Raw genomic sequence first — 18,668 nt, 5'->3', positions numbered from 1 at the left:
CCTGCCACTTCCGATAGCATATGGAGCTGGCGCCCTACTCCTTTGAGCCACAGGCACTGCCCCCCCCTTTTTTAATTGTTGGGAATTCATTCATTGAGGGTACAAGAACCAGGTTACACTGCTTGCATTTATAAAAGATAACATCCCTCTTATAATTAAGAAGACTAAATCTTTTTTTTGTAAGAAACAGAATTCCACTCTATCGCCCACGGTAGTATGCCTTGGCGTCACACAGCTCACAGCAACCTCCAACTCCTGGGCCCAGGCGATTCCCTTGCCTCAGCTTCCCAAGTGGCTGGGACCACAGGCACCTACCACAACACCCGTCTATTTTTTTGTTGCAGTTTGGCCCCGGCCAGGTTTGAACCTGCCACCCTCAGTATATGGGGCCGGTGCCCTGCCCACTGAGCATAGGCGCCACCCAAGAAGACCTAAATCTTGAAAAGGATTGCCAGGTGCAAGAAAACATAACTCACAATGATCCACTCTTAGACATAACCTAGTAATGTTATGAGACTTTAAAGATGAATAGAAATTCAGGGCTTCCAGGCAGAAAGATCAAATAATTTTCAGGAGCCTGAGAATTAAATTGGCATCAAACTTCTCAAAAATCAACACTGATAAGCAAGGCAACCATGGAGCAGCATTTCAAAAATCTCAAGGAAAAAAAAATATGAGAACCAAGAATTGTGCATCCAGCTCGGTGCTCATAGCACAGTGGTTACAGCGCCAGCCACATACACCGAAGTTGGTGGGTTCAAACCCAGCCTGGGCCAGCTAAACAACAATGGCAACTGTAACAATAAAAAAAAATAGCCGGGCACTGTGGCAGGCACCTATAGTCCCAGCTACTTGGGAGGCTGAAGCAAGAGAATCTCTTGAGCCCAGGAGTTTGCGGTTGCTGTGAACTGTGATGCTATAGCACTCTACCAAGGGCAACAGAGTGAGACTCTGTCTCAAAAAAAAAAAAAAATAGAGAATTGTATATCCATTCATGCTTTCCTTCAAGTAATCACGGCTGCAGGAGAACAGTTTTAAACTTACCAGAGCTCAGGGATCCTGCACCTATGAGCCCATCCTGAGGAATCACCTAGATGAGCTGCATCTAACCACAGTGGACAAAGGAACTTCACCCAAAGGACCGAAGCAGCTGACTGGGTGATGCACTGAACTATAGACCTATCCTGAAAAGAGAGTGAGGATGAGACGATGCTCTGCATGTGTGTTACGACAAAATGTAAGCAATGTAACTTCAAAAGGAAACCTGAGAAGGAAAAGGGAGAGAAGAAAGAAAAAGCTCATGGATTGATTTCCAGGCAACGGAGCAAAGTGAAAGAAGACCTTCGACCTGACAAGCCAGGCATCTCTTCCCTCTCCCTCTAAGAGAGGAAAGCACTCCTCTCCATCCTAGAATCCTCCTCCCTGATGGCTGTCCCCTTCAGAAGAGATTGGAGCCCCCACCCAAGACCAACAGGACCCCCACACTGGAACACAGGAAGTGGCCAGGCAGCTGCAGGGAGGCAGCACACTGCACACAAAGGAAGTCGACAATCTGGGCACGTCCAGCACTCCAGGTACACTAGGCAGGGGCACAAAACAGGACTGTCTGAGGAAAAGGATAGGCTGAGGGGTAGCAGAGCCTAGGGATTCCCTGTCCTCCTCTGAGAGGCTTCCCCAGGGCAAGCACTTCAGGAAAAGGGTCCCCTCCCTAGTGCTTCTTCACACATTCAGGGTGGCTGGAGGGGGCAGGTCTGGATGGCAATGGAAGCTTCCAAGTCAGAAGGGCCTCTGACCAGATGGTGCCTCTATGCTGCTGGCATCCATGGCCCAGCTCAGCCCAGCCACCACAACACCAGCAGGGCAGGAAAAACCCACTAGGTCCACTCAGAAGGCAAAGACTTATCTCTGGTCAGACACAGGAAAGACATCTTTCTCTCTCCAGTATTTTGTCTCATTCTCTCTGTCCCAGCCCATCAGCTATCAGCTGCTCAATAAATATTGATTGGGCAGCTTTGTGCTGGGTCCAGGTACTGCAGAGATGAATAAGCCGCCCTGACTTAGGCGCTGGACTGCATGTAAGACACAGAGCACCCACTTCCACAGCAGAATGTTCCCAGGGCATCTGAGCTGAGCCTGTCCCAGAGGATGGATGAGGGCCACTTGGGTGAGGGGGTCAAGGGAGGATAAGGACAGAGAGAGGAGCATAGAGCCAACAGCTCTTGTGGGAACACACACATGTGGCCAGCGTCTTATGGAAGGGGAAAGTGGTGTGGGGCTGGGGGCCATGCTGTGGGGGTGGGGGGCTCAGGCCTCACCCTCTATGTTGAGGGACCCAGCCGCAGGCGTGATGCTGGGGGCATGGTTATTTGCTTTTTTTTTTTTTTTTTGAGCTAGAGCCTCAAGCTGTCCCCCTGGGTAGAGTGCTATGGCTTCACTGCTCAGAGCAACCTCCAACTCCTGGGCTCAAGCGAGTCTTCTTGCCTCAGCCTCCCAAGTAGCTGGGACCACAGGCACCTGCCACAACGCCTGGCTATTTTTTGGTTGCAGCCATTATTGTTGTTTGGCGGGCCCGGGCTAGATTCGAACCCGCCACCTTAGGTGTATATGGCTGGCGCCTTAGCCACTTGAGCCACAGGCGCTGAGCCAGGTTATTTGCTCTTAGGTCACTTCCTCCACCTGCTGTATGGGGGTTCACAGGGGGCGAGGGGATCAGTAAAGGCAGGAGACAGGTGCCAGCTGTGACATACCAAGAGGCTACACAAGAGGGAACAGAGGGTAAAATACCAGGAAGTAAAAGTAACAGAACTGGAGAGACACAGCGACAGAAAGGGAACAGAACCCAACTGAATTGGACTGGCTGAGATGGAGAGAGCAGAGGGCCTACAGGGAGAGGGCTGGGGACAGGCAGGTGCATGGGGCAGGCAGTTCCTGGGGCCCTCAGCATTAGCAGTGCTGAAGGTCATCTGGTGCTCATTCTAGAAGGTATGAGCACCGGCCACACACCAGGCAACAGGAAGGGCTGGCAGCGAGCAGAGTATGCACAGGTGACCACTCTCACAGAGCTGACTAAAAATTAAAAACTCTTACCAAGAAGTGGCCAACCCTTAGAGAATATTTTGTAAATGTCTTGTAAAAAAAATTAATTAATATTTTGTAAATAAACACATTTAGCTACAATTTCCCATTTTCCCTATGTATGGAGACTTTGGGGACACCCTGTATAATAAATAATAAGTATAGGAATAAGGAAATTATACAGAAAATAGAAATTACTATGAAAAAAGGAGGGCATAGCACAGTGGTTATGGCGCCAGCCACATATACTGAGGCCGATGGGTTCGAACCCACCCCGGGGCCAGCTAGAACAATATTGACAACTGCAACAAAAAATAGCTGGGTATTGCGGCAGGCGCCTGTACTCCCAGCTACTACGGCGGCTGAGGCAAGGAATCACTTAAACCCAAGAGTTGGAGGTTGCTGTGAGCTGTGACGCCACAGCACTCTACTGAGGGCGATAAAGTGAGACTCTGTCTCAAAAAAAAAAAAAAAAGGAGCGCCTCTGGGGCTGAGGCATAAGCTGTGGATGACCGTGCAGCCGCACTTCCCTAAGGAGGGCACACAGTTGGTGCTGTGCCCGCCCTCCCCTGGGTGCAGGTGGCAGTCCTCCCCTGGGTGCAGGTGGCAGTCGTGACAGGATTCTGAGCAGAACAAAGCACAGGGGATGGGCTGTCACCCCTGTGATTAAGGGATGTTACCTAAGTCTCCCTCTGAGCTGGGCCAGGGAGACTCTCTCGCCGCCCTGCAGAGGCAGCCTCTGGGTGCTCGCAGTAGCTCCAGCCTGGCTGGCCCAGCAGCCACCAACCACGCCTGCCCCCTCTCCCCCCATGAGGACGCAGCTCCGCTGGCACCTTGCGAGCAGCCTCGTCCACGGAGCAGGGCCCCCAGCTAAGTCCGGCCTTCTGGCCCTCAGGAACACAGATGGGTGTCGTTTTAAGCCACTGAATGTGTGGAAACCAGGAAACCAATGCACACAGGTGGTCAGGCGGACTCGGGATGTGGGGGATCTCTGAAGGCAGGCCGCGCAGACGGGAACGCACGGCAGGTAACGTCCACAGGGGCAAGTCGCCTCCCTCCGTGGCCGCCACCTGCTAGAGATCACCAAGCCGCCGGGTTCGCCCAGAGGGCGGTGGAGGGGACTGAAATGGGGCGGAGGGCGGAGCCCGGCCCGGGACTAGAGGCAGGAACCGGCCTGGGCCGAAGGCCGGGACCAGCCGGCGATGAGCGAGGCCGAGAGGGGCGGGAGCGGGGCCAGGGAAGAACGCAGCGGGGAAGGGACTTGGAGAGGGACGAGAAGCGGGGGCTGCGGTGGGCACAGGGCCGCAGCCCGGGCTGTGCAGGGTATGAGCGGGGCCGAGAGACTGGGGGGGGGGCCCGGGGAGGGATTCAGCGGGTAATGGACGCGAAGAGGGACAGGAAGCAAAGGCTGCGGTGAGCGAAGGGACGCAGGCCCGGCTGTGCAGGGCAAGATTTAAGCGGGGCGGGGAGGCGGGGCCCGGCCGCGGCAGGGATCCGAAGCTGAGGCGGGGCTGGGGACAGGGGCCGGGACGGGAGTGGGCGGGGCTGTGGGCGGGGCGGGGCGGGGGGCGGGCAGCGTTCAGGAGCTGAGGCTGAGACGAGGGCGCGGACGAGGGCGGGACCTGGGCCAGGGGTGGAAGGATGAGGAGGCCCGGGCAGTGGGCCAGCCAGGGGGGCTGAGGCGCAGGCCGAAGGAGGAGGCAGGGGTCTGGGTTGAACGGGGCAGGGTCGAGGCGGAGGCGAGGTGGGTCGGGTCGGGGACGGACGGTGCCGGGCTGGGGGCTCTGAGCCGCACACCACCACCGAGACCGAGCCTCGGCTCCTAGAGTGACACCGGAAGGGGCGGGTCTGTGGGCGGGCGCTTCCTGCGGCTTCCGAGAGCCGTTTGAGCCGGCTGGGCTGACCCGGCCGGGGCCGGCGCCGGTAGGACTGGAGTGGCCGGGGCTCCGGGGAGGCGGCGCGGTCTCCAGCTGCGGTCCCCGGCTAGGGCGCACCTGCCCCGCCCCACCCTCCGGCCGTCTCCGGCCACGTCTCCAGCCAGGTACTCGGGGCTCCTGCCGCCGCGTCGGGTCTGGGGCGCGCGGCGTCAGAACCCGCCCGGCTGATGGGTGGCCGCGTCCCCTCACCCGCTGCCCGCCGCGCTCCAGGCGGGAGGGGACGCGCCGCTCTTCCAGAAGGGCGGAGGCCCTCGGGGCTCCTCCTCCCCGCCGGGTTTGAAAGGCTTGCATCGCAACTACCTGGTGGGCTGTGGACCCAAAAGGCTGTTTGGCCTTGAATCGCAAGCCCACTAATAACTCAGTCTGCCCCTGACACCTGGGTTCCTGGAGGCGGGAGGCTATAGGGTAGATGAGGTTTCCTGGGTAGCCCCCAGCTGATGGAGACCCGAAGAGGTAGAGGAGCTCCTATAGGGTTGTACAGCAGGCCCAGAGCCTTTGCGTCAGGGCTGTCATCTGCCCGTGTAGGCGCGGGTTGAGTTGGCTGTGTAGCTGTAATACTCAGGACTGTGGGCCTATGAAATGAAGAGGCCAAGGAGATGCTCTTGGTGGTCCACTGTTTTTAACATGTATTTTACTTCTCAGCGTGCACAGTGAGCAGAGAAGTGAGAATTCCAGTCTCCGCCTTTAAGCACCTGCCAGTTTGATTTGAGCAGACAAGACTGTTATCAAGATTGGTTTCTGAGGCTGGGTGCCTGTAGCTCAGTGGTTAGGGTGCTGGCCACACGCACTGGGGCTGATGGGTTCGAATCCAGCCCAGGCCTGCTAAAAACAAACAAGAAAAGAATGGTTTCTGAGCACAGTCTTTGACAGGGATTTGGGGAAGAGAAAGACAAGCTCTTTGCCCTCAGGAATCCCTGCCTGAGGAAACTGGCACGTGAGTGCCACTTCACAGGTGGAGTGACAGGTGTCCTGATGGAGGAAAAAGTGCTGTGGCACACAGAGGACCCCCACAGGCCTGGGGCCAGCAGTGTCTGGTTCCCTGAGTTCCCAGGCCACTCCCTTCCATCAAGTGGACTCCATCTAGAGCCCAGTGGCTCCTATAGTTCAGCCCCCACTGCCGGAAGCATGAGGGCTGTTTGCCCTTTTGTACTGGTTCTTGGTTTTTACCTCTCTTTCCCTCTAAAGCTAGATCCCATGCCTCAGTCTGCAGCCTGGTTGACTGGGGTTGTGATTCTTTGCCCCCAGTCATCAGGGTAGCCCCTGCCCTTCCCAGTCGAGCTGCCACCTGATTCCAACATCTTCCCTTCAGCCTTTCCATTATCTTCAGTTCTGGCTCCAACCGGAACCTGAGAACTACCTTCTACCAGAAGTTACCTCCACGTAGAACCCCTCAGAAAGTGATGTTGGCCTGATACTGAACCCAATTTATCTAAACACATTTATTCGAAAAAGACTAGACTCTCAAACTCCTTGTTGAGATATGAAATTTATATGGGCTTTTTTTTTTTTGAGGGAGAGTCTCAGTATGTCACCCTTGGTAGAGTGCTGTGGCATCACAGCTCACCACTACCTCAAACTCTTGGGCTTACGCGATTCTCTTGCCTCAGCCTCCCAACTAGCTGGTATAAGGGCATTTTATGCATTACCTGCATGTATGGGGAAAGAAGATGAGGAAGGCCAGGCATCCTCCTCGATTATGGAGGATTGGAAGTACTGACGCAGTGAAGCCTGCGAGTATGTGACTTGTGTGTCAGCTCTATTTCCTACTAAAGCTCAACCTCAGCTTGCAGTGCTGCCTGGTTGACCAAGAACTAATACAAAGAATTTGGAATGTTATGACTGAGAACACTACTTTTTTGGGTAAGACGGCTATTAGGATTGTGGACCCCTAGTGGGGTAGCCATCCCAGGACATGGGGATTCTCTGCTGAGAACACCTTCTTGAAGGTGGTGTGGGGGGTCACGCCATGACCTGCTTTCCCTGGAGTTGCAAGGGAACTCCTAATCTTGTAGAGATTTCTTTCACTGTCAGGTAAAAGAGCCTGATGTTTTTCAATGCTTTACACTGGAGTTTAATTAGTTAGCACCAAGGGAAAGAGGCAGGCCAGGAAACTCAAAAAAGATATGGAAAAGAAACTGCCATGCCGGGAGATACATCTATAGACACCAGGGCCTGCCCAGTCACTGGGATGGCTGATTCTTAACCTGAATTTGTGGTGAGATGGAGATGCTATTACATGAGATGATGGGCGGGAAATATGAGATCTTCCCCTCCCCTCAGAACTTATGAAAGACATTTATGTGGAATAATGTCCAGGTAGTATAAGCAGGTCCTGGCTCATGGCCACCAGGGGCTTTGATCCTAAGTCCAGGTGGGAACAGCCCTGGGCTGCAGAGAAGGGGGGTGCTGCCGCTCACTCCCATGGGACCTGGGTAGATGGGGAGGACAAGGACTGAACACACTGATTCCACATAAGTGCTCTAACTTGGCTGTGTGCTCTGAGTGACAGCATTTCAATTTTCAGTCATTTAGCAGATGTTTAGTGAGGCACTTCTGTGTACCAAGAGCTGCTGTGGAGCACAGTGAAGAGGAACTACCCACACTAGTTAAAACATAATGAGGAGGGCTGAAGCCCTGTGAAGTGCCAGGAAAAGGGGGCAGCATGGGAGGCATGTCACCAGTCAGAGGCACCTCCGAGAAGGGGCCATCGGAGCAGAGCTCTGGGGGGTGAGGAGTTGGGGTGAGCCCAGCACAGAGGCAGAGAAGATTAGGTATGTTTAAGAAACCCAGAGAAGGCAGGGATGGCAAGGGGATTGATAAGAGAGAGGCACACAGTGCCTGTGCATCCCAGCAAGGCCATCACGGGTCTGAGATAGCAGCTGTGGGCCAGCTAGGAGTCTAGCCTCCAGAAGATGAGGTCCCCCGCTACAGGCATGGGGCTTCTGCAGTCTGTAGCTCCAAAGCACATGACTGTCCCCAAGCACAGGATGGTAGAGGAGTGAGACAAGAACAGGCAGATTTGGGGATGTGGAGCAGGAACAGCCATGGAGCAGACATTCGTACATGTGCCTGTCGTCTTGATGTGGCCACAGGGTGGTCAGAACTGTCCCCTGGCAGAGTAGTAAGGATTCCTTGGGCAATGGGAGAGTGAGTTAGGTGGGGCTCTGGGAGGTCAAGAGTTCAGTTTGGGGTGCTCACTGAGGAGCATGTGGGGAGGGAGGGGCTGCCCCCCATGTCCCCTTTTCAACACTTGCCATCCTGTTCCCTTAAACATGTGTGAGATCTCATATTTGTGGTCTTCTCTGCAGCAGCAAGAGGACAGGCAGCTCTTTCCCTCCTGGTGTATAGTGTCAGTCACACACTGGGAACATGGAACATTCCCAAGGAGGTGGAGCCAGAGAGGGGGGGTGCCTCCCCAAAGTTCTAGCAGCTCAGGCTGCAGACCCTTAGTCACACAGCTTCCAAGGAGCAGAGAGAAAGATGGAAAAGCCTGCAGGCAGAAAAAAGAAAACACAGCTCCTAGTGGAGGAAGCAGACGTGCAGAAGGATGTTCCCAAAGAAGAAAAAGCAGTTGGGGGGAAAAAGTCAAACAAGAGATCCACCCTGGCCAGAAAGCACAGTAAGGAGCCAGGCTTGAGTCCTGAGGACGAAGAGCACATCTTTGACGCCTTCGATGCTTCCTTTAAAGATGACTTTGAGGGAGTTCCTGTGTTCATTCCTTTTCAGAGGAAGAAACCTTATGAATGTTGTGAATGTGGGCGAATCTTTAAGCACAAGACAGATCATATCCGCCATCAGAGAGTACACACTGGAGAAAAGCCCTTTAAGTGTGATCAGTGTGGGAAGACCTTCCGGCACAGTTCGGACGTCACCAAACATCAGAGGATTCACACTGGAGAGAAGCCCTTCAAGTGTGGGGAGTGTGGGAAGGCCTTCAACTGCGGCTCCAATCTCCTGAAGCACCAGAAGACGCACACTGGGGAGAAGCCTTATGAATGTAAGGAGTGCGGGAAAGCCTTTGCCTACAGTTCCTGTCTCATTCGCCATCGGAAGCGCCACCCGCGGAAGAAGCCCTGAGCACAGGGAAGCTGCTGCTCACTTCTCCCTGGCAGGCCTGGGGGGACTCCCTCCTCCTCTTTCATTCCATGTCCAGTCCAGGCCTGGAGTCATGTGCCTCAGGCTGCTGGTCCCTGTTGTGCCCAGGAAAATCAACCCCATGGGATGTGGGCACACGCAGGCAGGCCAGAGGCCTTTCTCACTCCAGATGACCCCTTTAGGTCAAGACAGCAAGATCCTGTGGAAGCTCTTCAAGACCCTGTGCAGCTACAGGCCACTTTGCCAGGCTTCATGATGCCCTTGGGACCAGCAACAGAGACAGGCGAGCATAACAGCTGCCATCATGCTGCACAAGTACACCCAGCGGGAGAGGCCCCCATGCCATGGACCAGCTTCTCCTGCCACCACTCTGCTTGGGCCCTTTCAAGGCTCCAGCCTGTGGACTCTGCCCTCTGGGTCCCCACAGTAGACAAGAATGCACTGCAGTGAGCTCTGGTGACCCAGGTGCCCACTGGGCTGTGCCAGACCCCACTGATCTCTGCTCACCTGGTTTCAGTGACCATCCTGTGGTTTGTCTTCTGACTGGAGTGCCAGCCGCCAGAACTGGGCCATACCATGTGTCCTGGCCCAGCAGTCATGCCAGACGGATGGCCTGACTCACATGGAGAGAACACCCGGGGACCTGGGCTCCTCAGGCCTTAAACCCGCCACTATGGGTAACTTCCTCACAACCGAGGGGTGGAGCCCCCAGCTGCTGACAGCAGCCTCCATCCAGTCTGTTGTCACACTTTCAGATGTGAGTGGTGACCCCAGCCCCATGACAGCCCTGCATTCAGGTAAGTTGGCTTTCCATGTAGCTCCCTCTTCTACAAGGCTCCTCCCTTGGTGTCCAGCCAAGAGTGGTCTGTGTGGGGCACCTGCTGTCCGGTGGACCTGTGGTTTATAAGAGGGCAGCAATGTTACATGACTTTCTCAGTCAGGAAGTAAATAATGGTTTTTTACTGGGAAAAGTTGGCACCTATGTTTTCAGGTGGACACAGAAAACTAGTAATGGCTTTAGTCTTTGAGGATTCTTAGAGAAGGGTCCCAAGTTAGAGCCACAAATGTTCCTCAAGCAGTCACAGAAAACAGTCAAGGGAGAGAGCCACCCCAAATGATAGAGAATACTTGTGGCCTGGTGGAAACTATGAGGGTTTTCTATCTACTTCTAGGATAGATAGTTTCTACCTGAAACTATCAGGTTCAGTCTAAAAGCTGAAACACACTAATGCCTGTGTGTGGGCCCAGCTGGCCTCTGACAGCGTATGAAATTGCCACCCTGAGAGATGGCCTGGGGCAAGCCTCCCCTTCCACCTTCAAGAGTGCTTTCAATCCCTGTTCTCACAGATTTATTTTAAGAACTTTCCTAAATACACACCAAGCATCTGTCTTCTCCTGACTGCTCACACTGGCCAGCGTGGCCCAAGGAATCCACCTTGTGGCTCATAGAACCTGGGCACTGTGTGGGGCTCCTTAGCCCCGGCTTCTCTCTCCCATTTCCCAAGGGGGTGAGCACCAGTTCTCACACCACCACCAAAAGAAATCACAGCTAGAACTAGTACAAACTAAGTGAAAGCCTGCCATGGTTTAGTCTCTGGCCCAGTCAGCTTCCTACACCACAGGTCTCAGAGCCCAGCCACACATCCCCAGTCAGGTCCTGTCCTAGGCCATCATAACAGAGGAATCTTCAGGGTCAGGAGCAGCACTCCTGCCCTGGGCTGGCTGTGAACCTCAGCAGGCTGGTCCAGAAGGAAGGACCTCAGAATACATGCTTTGTTTATGTAGTTGTGGTCACCTGCTGGCCCTGCCATGTTGGGACTGAGGATGTGTTGGCCTTCACATCCTCCTTCCCGGTAGTCGGGGTAGGGGGCATGTCCCGTACTATTGTGTGCCTGCCTGTGCCATGACTGGGTACCACACTGCCAGGGCACAGACCTGTCTCCCCAGTCTGGCTCCCTGGAGCTTGGTCAGCTCACTGCTTGATGCATGAGGGTGAGGAAAACGAGGTGGAGGGCAGCCCTAGTTCACCTGGACTGTTCCTGGATACTGCAGGTGGACCTGGGCAGCACCATTCTTCCTTAGGCCAGAATGTTCGGCGGGGGGGCCCTCTCTCTGGGATCTTCTTGTGCCATTGTTCCCTGGAGCTACCCTGCCTGGGCTGGACTCCTTAGATAGCTGTCTTCAGGAGAGGAAGCCTTGTGATCCCAGAAAGAGAGAACTGATAAGGTAAAATTATGCAAAAGCAGGGGTCAGCTGCCTGGGAGACAGGTCACATGAGATCCTGGAATGGAAGAGCTGCTGAAAAGGCTTTGGGGGACCTGGAACCTGGACTGTGGCCTGGGTGGCAGCTGGACCTGGAACCTGACTGTGGCCTGGGTGGCAGCTCAGCATCAGCTCTTCAAGGACAATGGCCCTCTTAGGTGAAGGCCTTGCTGAGATGCATGCTAAGGTTACCTGGCACGGATCATGATGTCTGCAACTTACTCTGAAATGCTCAGCAAAAAAATAATGAAAGTATGCAGATGGGTACTGAGAAAATGACAAAGCAGATTGGCTACATGTCAGTCATTCATGAAACTAGGGCAAGAGTTGGCTGGCCTTTTTATATAAAGGGCCAGATAGTAACTGTTCTTGGCTTTGCAGCCACTGGTATATGCCACAACTCAACCACCGTGTAGGGCAGCAGCAGTGGCAGATAGCATGTGAGCAGCAGGCATGGCTGTGTGCCAATAAAACTTTATTCACAAAAATAGGCAATGGGCCAGATATGGCTTGTTTGCAAATCTCTGCTCTAGGAGGAGGGTGTGTGAGAGTTTGTTACCTATCCTTGTGAGCTTTCTGAGCATCTGAGAGACATTCAGAGTCACATGCTGCAGATAGGAGCTGGCCTAGGGAGTCAAGAAGCCTGGATTGGGAGGTGGAAGGAAACTTGGGTGGGGACTGTTCATAGCAGCATCCTGCTGTCTCCATGTGCCTGGCAGGGTGACAGCTATGGACAGCCCAGGACACACACTCAGATGCCTTGGTAGCATCTGCATTTAGTTTGATTTTTACTTGTTATAATGTTATGATAATTTTCCCCAGAATGGGAAGCATTACTTTTAATGACTGCATGGAGATCCATGGAATAGAACAGCCAGAATTGATGTAACTGTTCCCTTATACAGGTACATAGGCTCTTTCTGGGTTAGGTGACTATAAAGAATGGTGTGATAAAGATCTTTTCTCCGTTTAAGGCTGTAGGATGGACCCCCAGATGCAGAATGACACATTGCCAAAGACCTTGCCCGGATGCGCCCACTTAGATGCCTGCAGCACGCACAGATGCAGGTCCACTTCTGCCTCTCCAGTGGTGTCTCGGTGGGTTCTTAATCCTTGCCTTTTCATTGGGAGAGATAAAAATGTATTTTAACTGATGTCTTTGGTTTGTGGTACAGAGCCTAGCTCTGGAGTCACAAGTTGTGGGCTTACTCTGGAGCTGTGGGACCTTTGCCTCATTTTCCTCAAATATGAAATGGGAACATGGACATTGCTTAGCCTCATAGGAGTGCCAAGAGTCTAGAGGTACAATATGTGAAGTCCTGAGCTCAGAGTGGTTCCTACTGATTATTTAACAGATGTCAGCTCCAGTCAGGGGTTAGTGTTCTGGTTTTTTTTGAGACAGAGCCTCAAGCTATCCCCCGGGTAGAGTGCTGTGGCATCACAACTCACAGCAACCTCCAACTCCTGGGCTCAAGTCAGTCTCCTGCCTCAGGCTCCCAAGTAGCTGGGACCACAGGCTCCCGCCACAACACCTGGCTATTTTTTGGTTGCAGCTGTCATTGTTGTTTGGTGGGCCCGGGCTGGATTTGAACCTGCCACCTTAGGTATATGTGGCTGGTGCCTTAGCTACTTGAGCCACAGGCGCCGAGCCGAGGGGTTAGTGTTCTTAATGAGTCCAAGTATCTGTACCTGTGTGCAGAGCAATGGCCATGACAGCTGTCAGCACTAGATACCTCTTCCAGAATAGACAGGACCTACATTGACAAAATCAGTGTGGAAAACAAAAGATAACATTTTTCAGGCCGGGCATGGTGGCTCATGCCTATAAGTCCCAGTACTTTGGGAATCTGAGGTGGGAGGATCACTCAAGGCCAGGAGTTCAAGACCAGCCTGAGCAACATAACAAGACCCCATCTCTACAAAAAATAAAAAAAAATCAATCAAGTGTGGTGGTGGGCACCTGTAGTCCTAGCTAGCCAAGAGGCTGAGGCAGGAGTTGGAGGCTGTTATGAGCTATGAATCACTGCACTCTAGCTTGGGCAACAAACTGAGGCCCTGTCTCAAAAAAATAATGTATACATATATATACATACATATATGTGTGTGTGTGTATATATATATATGCTCAGCACCTGTAGCACAGTGGTTATGGTGCCAGCCACATACACTGAGGCTGGTGGGTTTGAACCCAGCCAGACCTGCTAAACAACAATGACAACTGCAGTAAAAAAATAGCTGAGTGTTGTGCTGGGTGCCTGTAGTCCCAGCTACTTGGGAGGCTGAGGCAAGAGAATCACTTAAGCCCAAGAGTTGGAGGTTGCTATGAGCTGTGATGCCATAACACTCTACTGAGGGCAACATAGTGAGACTCTGTCTCAAAAAAAAAAAAAGAGTGAAATTTTGATTCATCAATAAACCTTGAAAACAGGATTGACAATTGATGCTTAGAGAAATAAACCAGATAGGATTCCACTCAGAAGAGGTACCTAGAGTGGCAAATACAGAAAGTAGAATAGTGGTTACGAGGGCTAGACTGCAGTACTTCTCAACCTTCCTAATGCTGCATTGTATTTTTATTGTTAAAGGGGTCATGACCCACAGGTTGAGACCTCTGGGCTAGAGTTACTGTTCACTGGGAACAGAACTTATACTGGGGTGATGGATGCAGGGGAAATGAATGTTTGTTCCTCCCAAAATTCTTGTGTTGAAATCCTGACACACAAGTAATGGTGTTAGGAGGGGCCTTTGGGAGATAAAGAGGTCATGCAGGTATTGCCCTCAGGAGTGGGATTCAGGCCCTTAGAGGAAGCCAGAGAGCTCCCTTGGCCTTCTTCTACCATGTGACACAACAGGAAGATGGCCGTCTGCAGCCAGACCCTGTTGGCACCCTGTTCTCAGACTTCTAGCCGCCAGAACCGTGAGAAATAAATTTCTGTTGTTTAGAAGTCACCCAGTCTACTGGGCATTGGTCTACACTTATGGGTGTAGACAGTGGTGATGGGTGCATGAAATCATGTCTTATGCCACTGTATACTTTGACAAATAGTTAAAATAATAAATATTATAATTTACTACAATGAAAAAATTAAACTTGATATGCATCTTTTTTTTTAGAGAGATAGAGTCTTTGTTACCCTCCGTAGAGTGCTGTAGCATCATAGCTCACAGCAACCTCCAGCTCTTGGGCTTAGGTGATTCTCTTGCCTCAGCTTCCCAAGAAGCTGGGACTACAGGCGCTTACCACAACGCCCAGCTAAATTTTTGTTGCAGTTTGGCCGGCCGGGTTCGAACCCACCATCCTCAGTATATGGGGCCAGCACCATACTCACTGAGCCGCAGGTGCTGCCCTTGATATGCAATTTTTAAATGCAATTTTTTTTTTTTTTGGTAGAGACACAGTTTCACTTCCTCACCCTCGGTAGAGTGCCGTGGCATCACATGGCTCACAGCAACCTCCAACTCCTGGGCTTAGGTGATTCTCTTGCCTTAACCTCCCGAATAGCTGAGACTACAGGTGCCCACCACAATGCCTGGTTATTTTTTTGTTGCAGTTTGCCCAAGGCTGGGTTTGAACTCGCCACCCTCAGTATATGAGTCTGGTGCCCTACCCACTGAACCATAGGCACCGCCCTTTAAATGCAATTTTTAAAAGATTATTATAGCAATTAAAATATGCAAGCCCTTTATGTAGGAAATTTTTTTATATATGTAAGGAAACGAAGGTGATGTACCATTTTATTGATAGTTGATAGAAGGTTCTAAAATTATCGAGATGTTCTTGGCTCAGTGCCCATACCAGCCATATGCACCATGGCTGGAAGGTATGTTCGAACCGGGCCAGGGCCTGCTAAACAACAATGACAACAATAACAACAACAACAAAACAGCCAGGTGTTGTGGCTGGCGCCTGTAGTCCCAGCTACTGGGAGGCTGAGGCAAGAGGATTGATTGCTTAAGACCAAGAGTTGGAAGTCAGTCACCAAGAGCTGTGATTTCAGGGCACTCTACCAAGGGTAACATAGTGAGACTCTGTCTCAAAAAAAAAAGATATTGGTTCTTCCCCAAATTAGCTTAGAATCAGTATAAATGTAACCAAAATCCCAGCCACTTTCATTGTGGATCCTAAATTACCGAGACATTGAGGAAAGTCAGATGAAGGTGTGGGGAACCTGCCCTGCCAGAAACCAGACCTTTATAAAATAGGAAGTTGAGGCTGGTGACTGGCCCTCAGGGCGGGGGGTGGGTGGCCTGTACCCGGCAGTGAAACCCAAGATCATCCTTACAGAAAAGAAGGTAGATGGGATCTGCACCTCAGCCTGTTTGAGGAAAAGTCTCAGATAGATTAAGAGATTTTCAAACTTTTAGAAATAAATACAGGAAAAGAGCTATACAGTTTCAGTGTAGAAGAGGAATTCCTAAACAAGATATTAAAAGGTACAAATTGTAAAAGAAAAGATTATATTAGATTTTTTTTGAGACAGAGTCTCATTATGTCACCCTTGGTAGAGTGCTATGGCCTTACAGCTCACAACGATCTTGGGCTTAAGTGATCCTCTTGCCTCAGCCTCTGGAGTAGTTGGGACTACAGGCACCTGCTACAATGCGCAGGTATTATTTTAGAGGTGGGGTCTCTACCTTGCTCAGACTGGTCTCAAACTCCTGAGTTCAAGCAATCTACCTGCCTCAGCCTCCCAGAGTGCTAAGATAATAGGCATAAGCCACCGTGCCCAACGATCTTGGGCTTAAGTGATCCTCTTGCCTCAGCCTCTGGAGTAGTTGGGCCAGAGGAGGGTGCCTGGGGATGTGACTGCTGACCTCTTTGGGCCCCCACATGCACTCTTACCTTGTGTGTGTTGAATTTTCTCCTGACTTTCTTAGGTTCTTTTACAAAAATAGGAAGTGCTTTCCCATGAATGTGTTACCATCAGGGTGCTGAGCTTGCACCCACTCCACTCCCATCCTGAGGTGCCGCTGACCATGCCAGTTTTCTAGCTGCCCAAAGCCATTTTCTTGCCTTCACAGCCTGATTTTCACCCACAGGGAACTAGGTAGTAACTGTACTTCCTTACTGACCCAGGTCTTTCTCCTCCTGTCCAGGCTGTTAGAGCAGATCACCCCTGAAGCAAGCAGCTCCTGATGAGATGTGCACAGAGGGACCAGCTTCGCTCCTGAGTTCAGAGGCAGAGTGGAGACCAAGAATGGACAGAAGGAAGCCACTCTGGGGAGAAGACAGGAGGCCTTGTCCGGAGCAGGCTCCCACCCAGGACCAGCCCAGTATAAGGCTGGGCCACCGTGGCCCCAGGGAGGGGTTGGGGAGGGTGAAGCAGGGTAAGTGCAGGGAAGTTTTATCTGAGAGGCCTGATGGCTGGAAGCCCCTGCAGGGAGCTCCATCACTTGGTTCCCACACACTGTCAACAGGCCACTGCAGAGCTGCATTAGCAGGGATGGAGGCAGCTCCATCTGACCTCAGTGTGGCCTCTTAGAGGGGAGTTCTGGGAGCCAACTGGATGTTCAGAACCTCCTGAGGAATGTTTGGGGGAGATGTGAGAACCCTTTAGCCAAGCATCAGGGTTCTCATTGCAGGGAAAAATTAAAGCAAAAACCCAGAAGCTTCTCAGAGGCACAATGTCCAAGCCAGCCCTCCATGACTGCCATGACCAGCAGGCTTTGCCCACTGAGTCTCATTCCTCTGAACAAGCAGTGACTAGGATGGCTCCAGCTGGGCCTTTGAGCACAGAGAACTTCCCACTGTTTCATCTCTGCCCTGGGGACCTGCTGTTGAGTGTCTGTGCCAGCATCTGTCCCCACAGGCCTTGGCATGGCTGTGGGAGAAGTTGGGAGGGGTGCCTGTCCCACCACCAGAAGTCTGGGGACACGCCCCGCTCTAGGTGGCACAGCCCTCCCTGTTCTCTTCCACGCTGGGGAGGGAGGGCATTTGGGCTTTATTCCTGGCAACCTCTCACATCAGTCCCCAGTTCGGGCATCAGGAAGTGATTATTCCTTTTCAGTGTGAGTGAGCTGAGACACCAAGACATGCTGCAGAGGAAGCAGGACTGGCCATAAAGTCTCGTGGCCTCACACCAGGGAGAAAGGCCACAGCCTCTGGGGAGAGTCCAACATTTGCTCTGAAACAAGACAGAGTTGGTGTTGAAGCAGGGTTCTTGGGGAGCCAGGACAGGACAAAGGCATCTCCAAGGTCACTGGAGAACAGCTGAGGCCCAGGGAAATGGAGTCAAGCCCTGAAGAAGATGGTGTGGACTCTGGGTCCTGCTCCAAACATGCTGTCCCTCCGGCAGGGAGACTGCTCTGGGCATGGCTGCCTGCACTTCAGGAGCCTTGTGCATCCAGTGCTTGGTATCTGCTTTCTCTTCAAATCCAGTGCACCAAGGGCAAGCAGAGTGTCCTTGCCACAGTCCCCCTGGGATCCCTGCCAGGCCATGGTGGTGACTTCCCAGCCTAGCAGGGAGGACGCTGTGCCCCTGCAGTTGTCCTTGCAGATGGCTTCAGGGGCCTTCAAGGGATCCTGAATTGAAGAACCTCTCAGCCTGTGGCCCCTCAGCTCCCACCTGTCTGTCTGCACCTCCCCCTGGCCCTGAGGCCCCAGTAGTTTAGGAAGCACTACACACAGACCCATCAGCCTGTGTGTCCCTGCAGCCTTGGCCACAGCAATTCAGCTGGTGGTCTGTGTTGTTCACACTTCTTTGTCTTCCCTGTGTCTGTTTCCTGGTTAAGTTGAACACTGGCATGTCCGAGTACTCCCTATGTCCTCTCACGGCATGCATGTCAAATCCTGTAGCTCACGTGAATGCTCCTGTGACAGCTGTGGTCATGGCCTCTTGTGTTGGTGGCAGATATTGTCCCTAATCAGTGTTCTTACTGTTAAATATTTTGTATTGTGCAAAAATTTAACTTTCCTACTAGCCAAAGTTGTTGCACTTTTACTTTTATATTCTATCTTTAGTCCTCAATAAGTGTCCTCTACATTTGGGATAAATATTCTGTTTTCAACTACTTTTTCCATGGCTTACTTTCATTCTGCATGGACTGCTGTGGCTCCCCAGGTTTGCTGCAGAACCCTTCCATCTGCTTGCTGATACTTTGTCACAACATCTTTTTCTGACTTGCTTACTGTTCATTGGTCTTTCCACAGTTTGGGGGTACAGTCTAGATTCCCCCCCAAGGAGGCCACTGGCTTCCTTCCAAGACATGACATTGGTGCCATTTCCTGAGTCCAACCTGGCTGGTTGCTGCTGCCTTCAATTACCCTTTTCAAGACTGATTCCCATGAACCAAACTCAT

General features: G+C 52.2%; 1 protein-coding gene across 2 annotated transcripts; it reads left to right on the top strand.

Annotated features, from left to right (window-relative positions):
- The first annotated feature begins 7,883 nt into the window (after window positions 1–7,883).
- On the top strand, window positions 7,884–18,305 carry ZFP41 (ZFP41 zinc finger protein). Of its 2 annotated transcripts, XM_023508413.1 has the most exons (4): window positions 7,884–9,904; window positions 12,344–12,467; window positions 16,467–16,697; window positions 17,378–18,305. In XM_023508413.1, exon 1 carries the CDS (start codon window positions 8,493–8,495, stop codon window positions 9,087–9,089), a length of 597 nt encoding a protein of 198 aa, XP_023364181.1. In that variant the 5' UTR covers window positions 7,884–8,492; the 3' UTR covers window positions 9,090–9,904; window positions 12,344–12,467; window positions 16,467–16,697; window positions 17,378–18,305. The 2 variants fall into 2 exon arrangements, with proteins under 2 accessions (XP_023364181.1, XP_023364180.1); XM_023508412.1 differs by having other exon boundaries at window positions 16,467–18,305.
- Window positions 18,306–18,668: the final 363 nt, after the last annotated feature.

The sequence above is a fragment of the Otolemur garnettii genome, unplaced genomic scaffold (assembly GCF_000181295.1).
Source record: "Otolemur garnettii isolate 467f Iridium unplaced genomic scaffold, OtoGar3 scaffold00245, whole genome shotgun sequence".
Lineage (NCBI taxonomy): Eukaryota > Metazoa > Chordata > Mammalia > Primates > Galagidae > Otolemur > Otolemur garnettii.
This window is presented reverse-complemented; position numbering and strand designations above follow the sequence as displayed.

What these genes read in the sequence shown, in the direction of transcription:
- ZFP41 (XM_023508413.1), top strand. Translation starts at nt 8,493, where the DNA reads ATGGAAAAGCCTGCAGGCAGAAAAAAGAAAACACAGCTCCTAGTGGAG.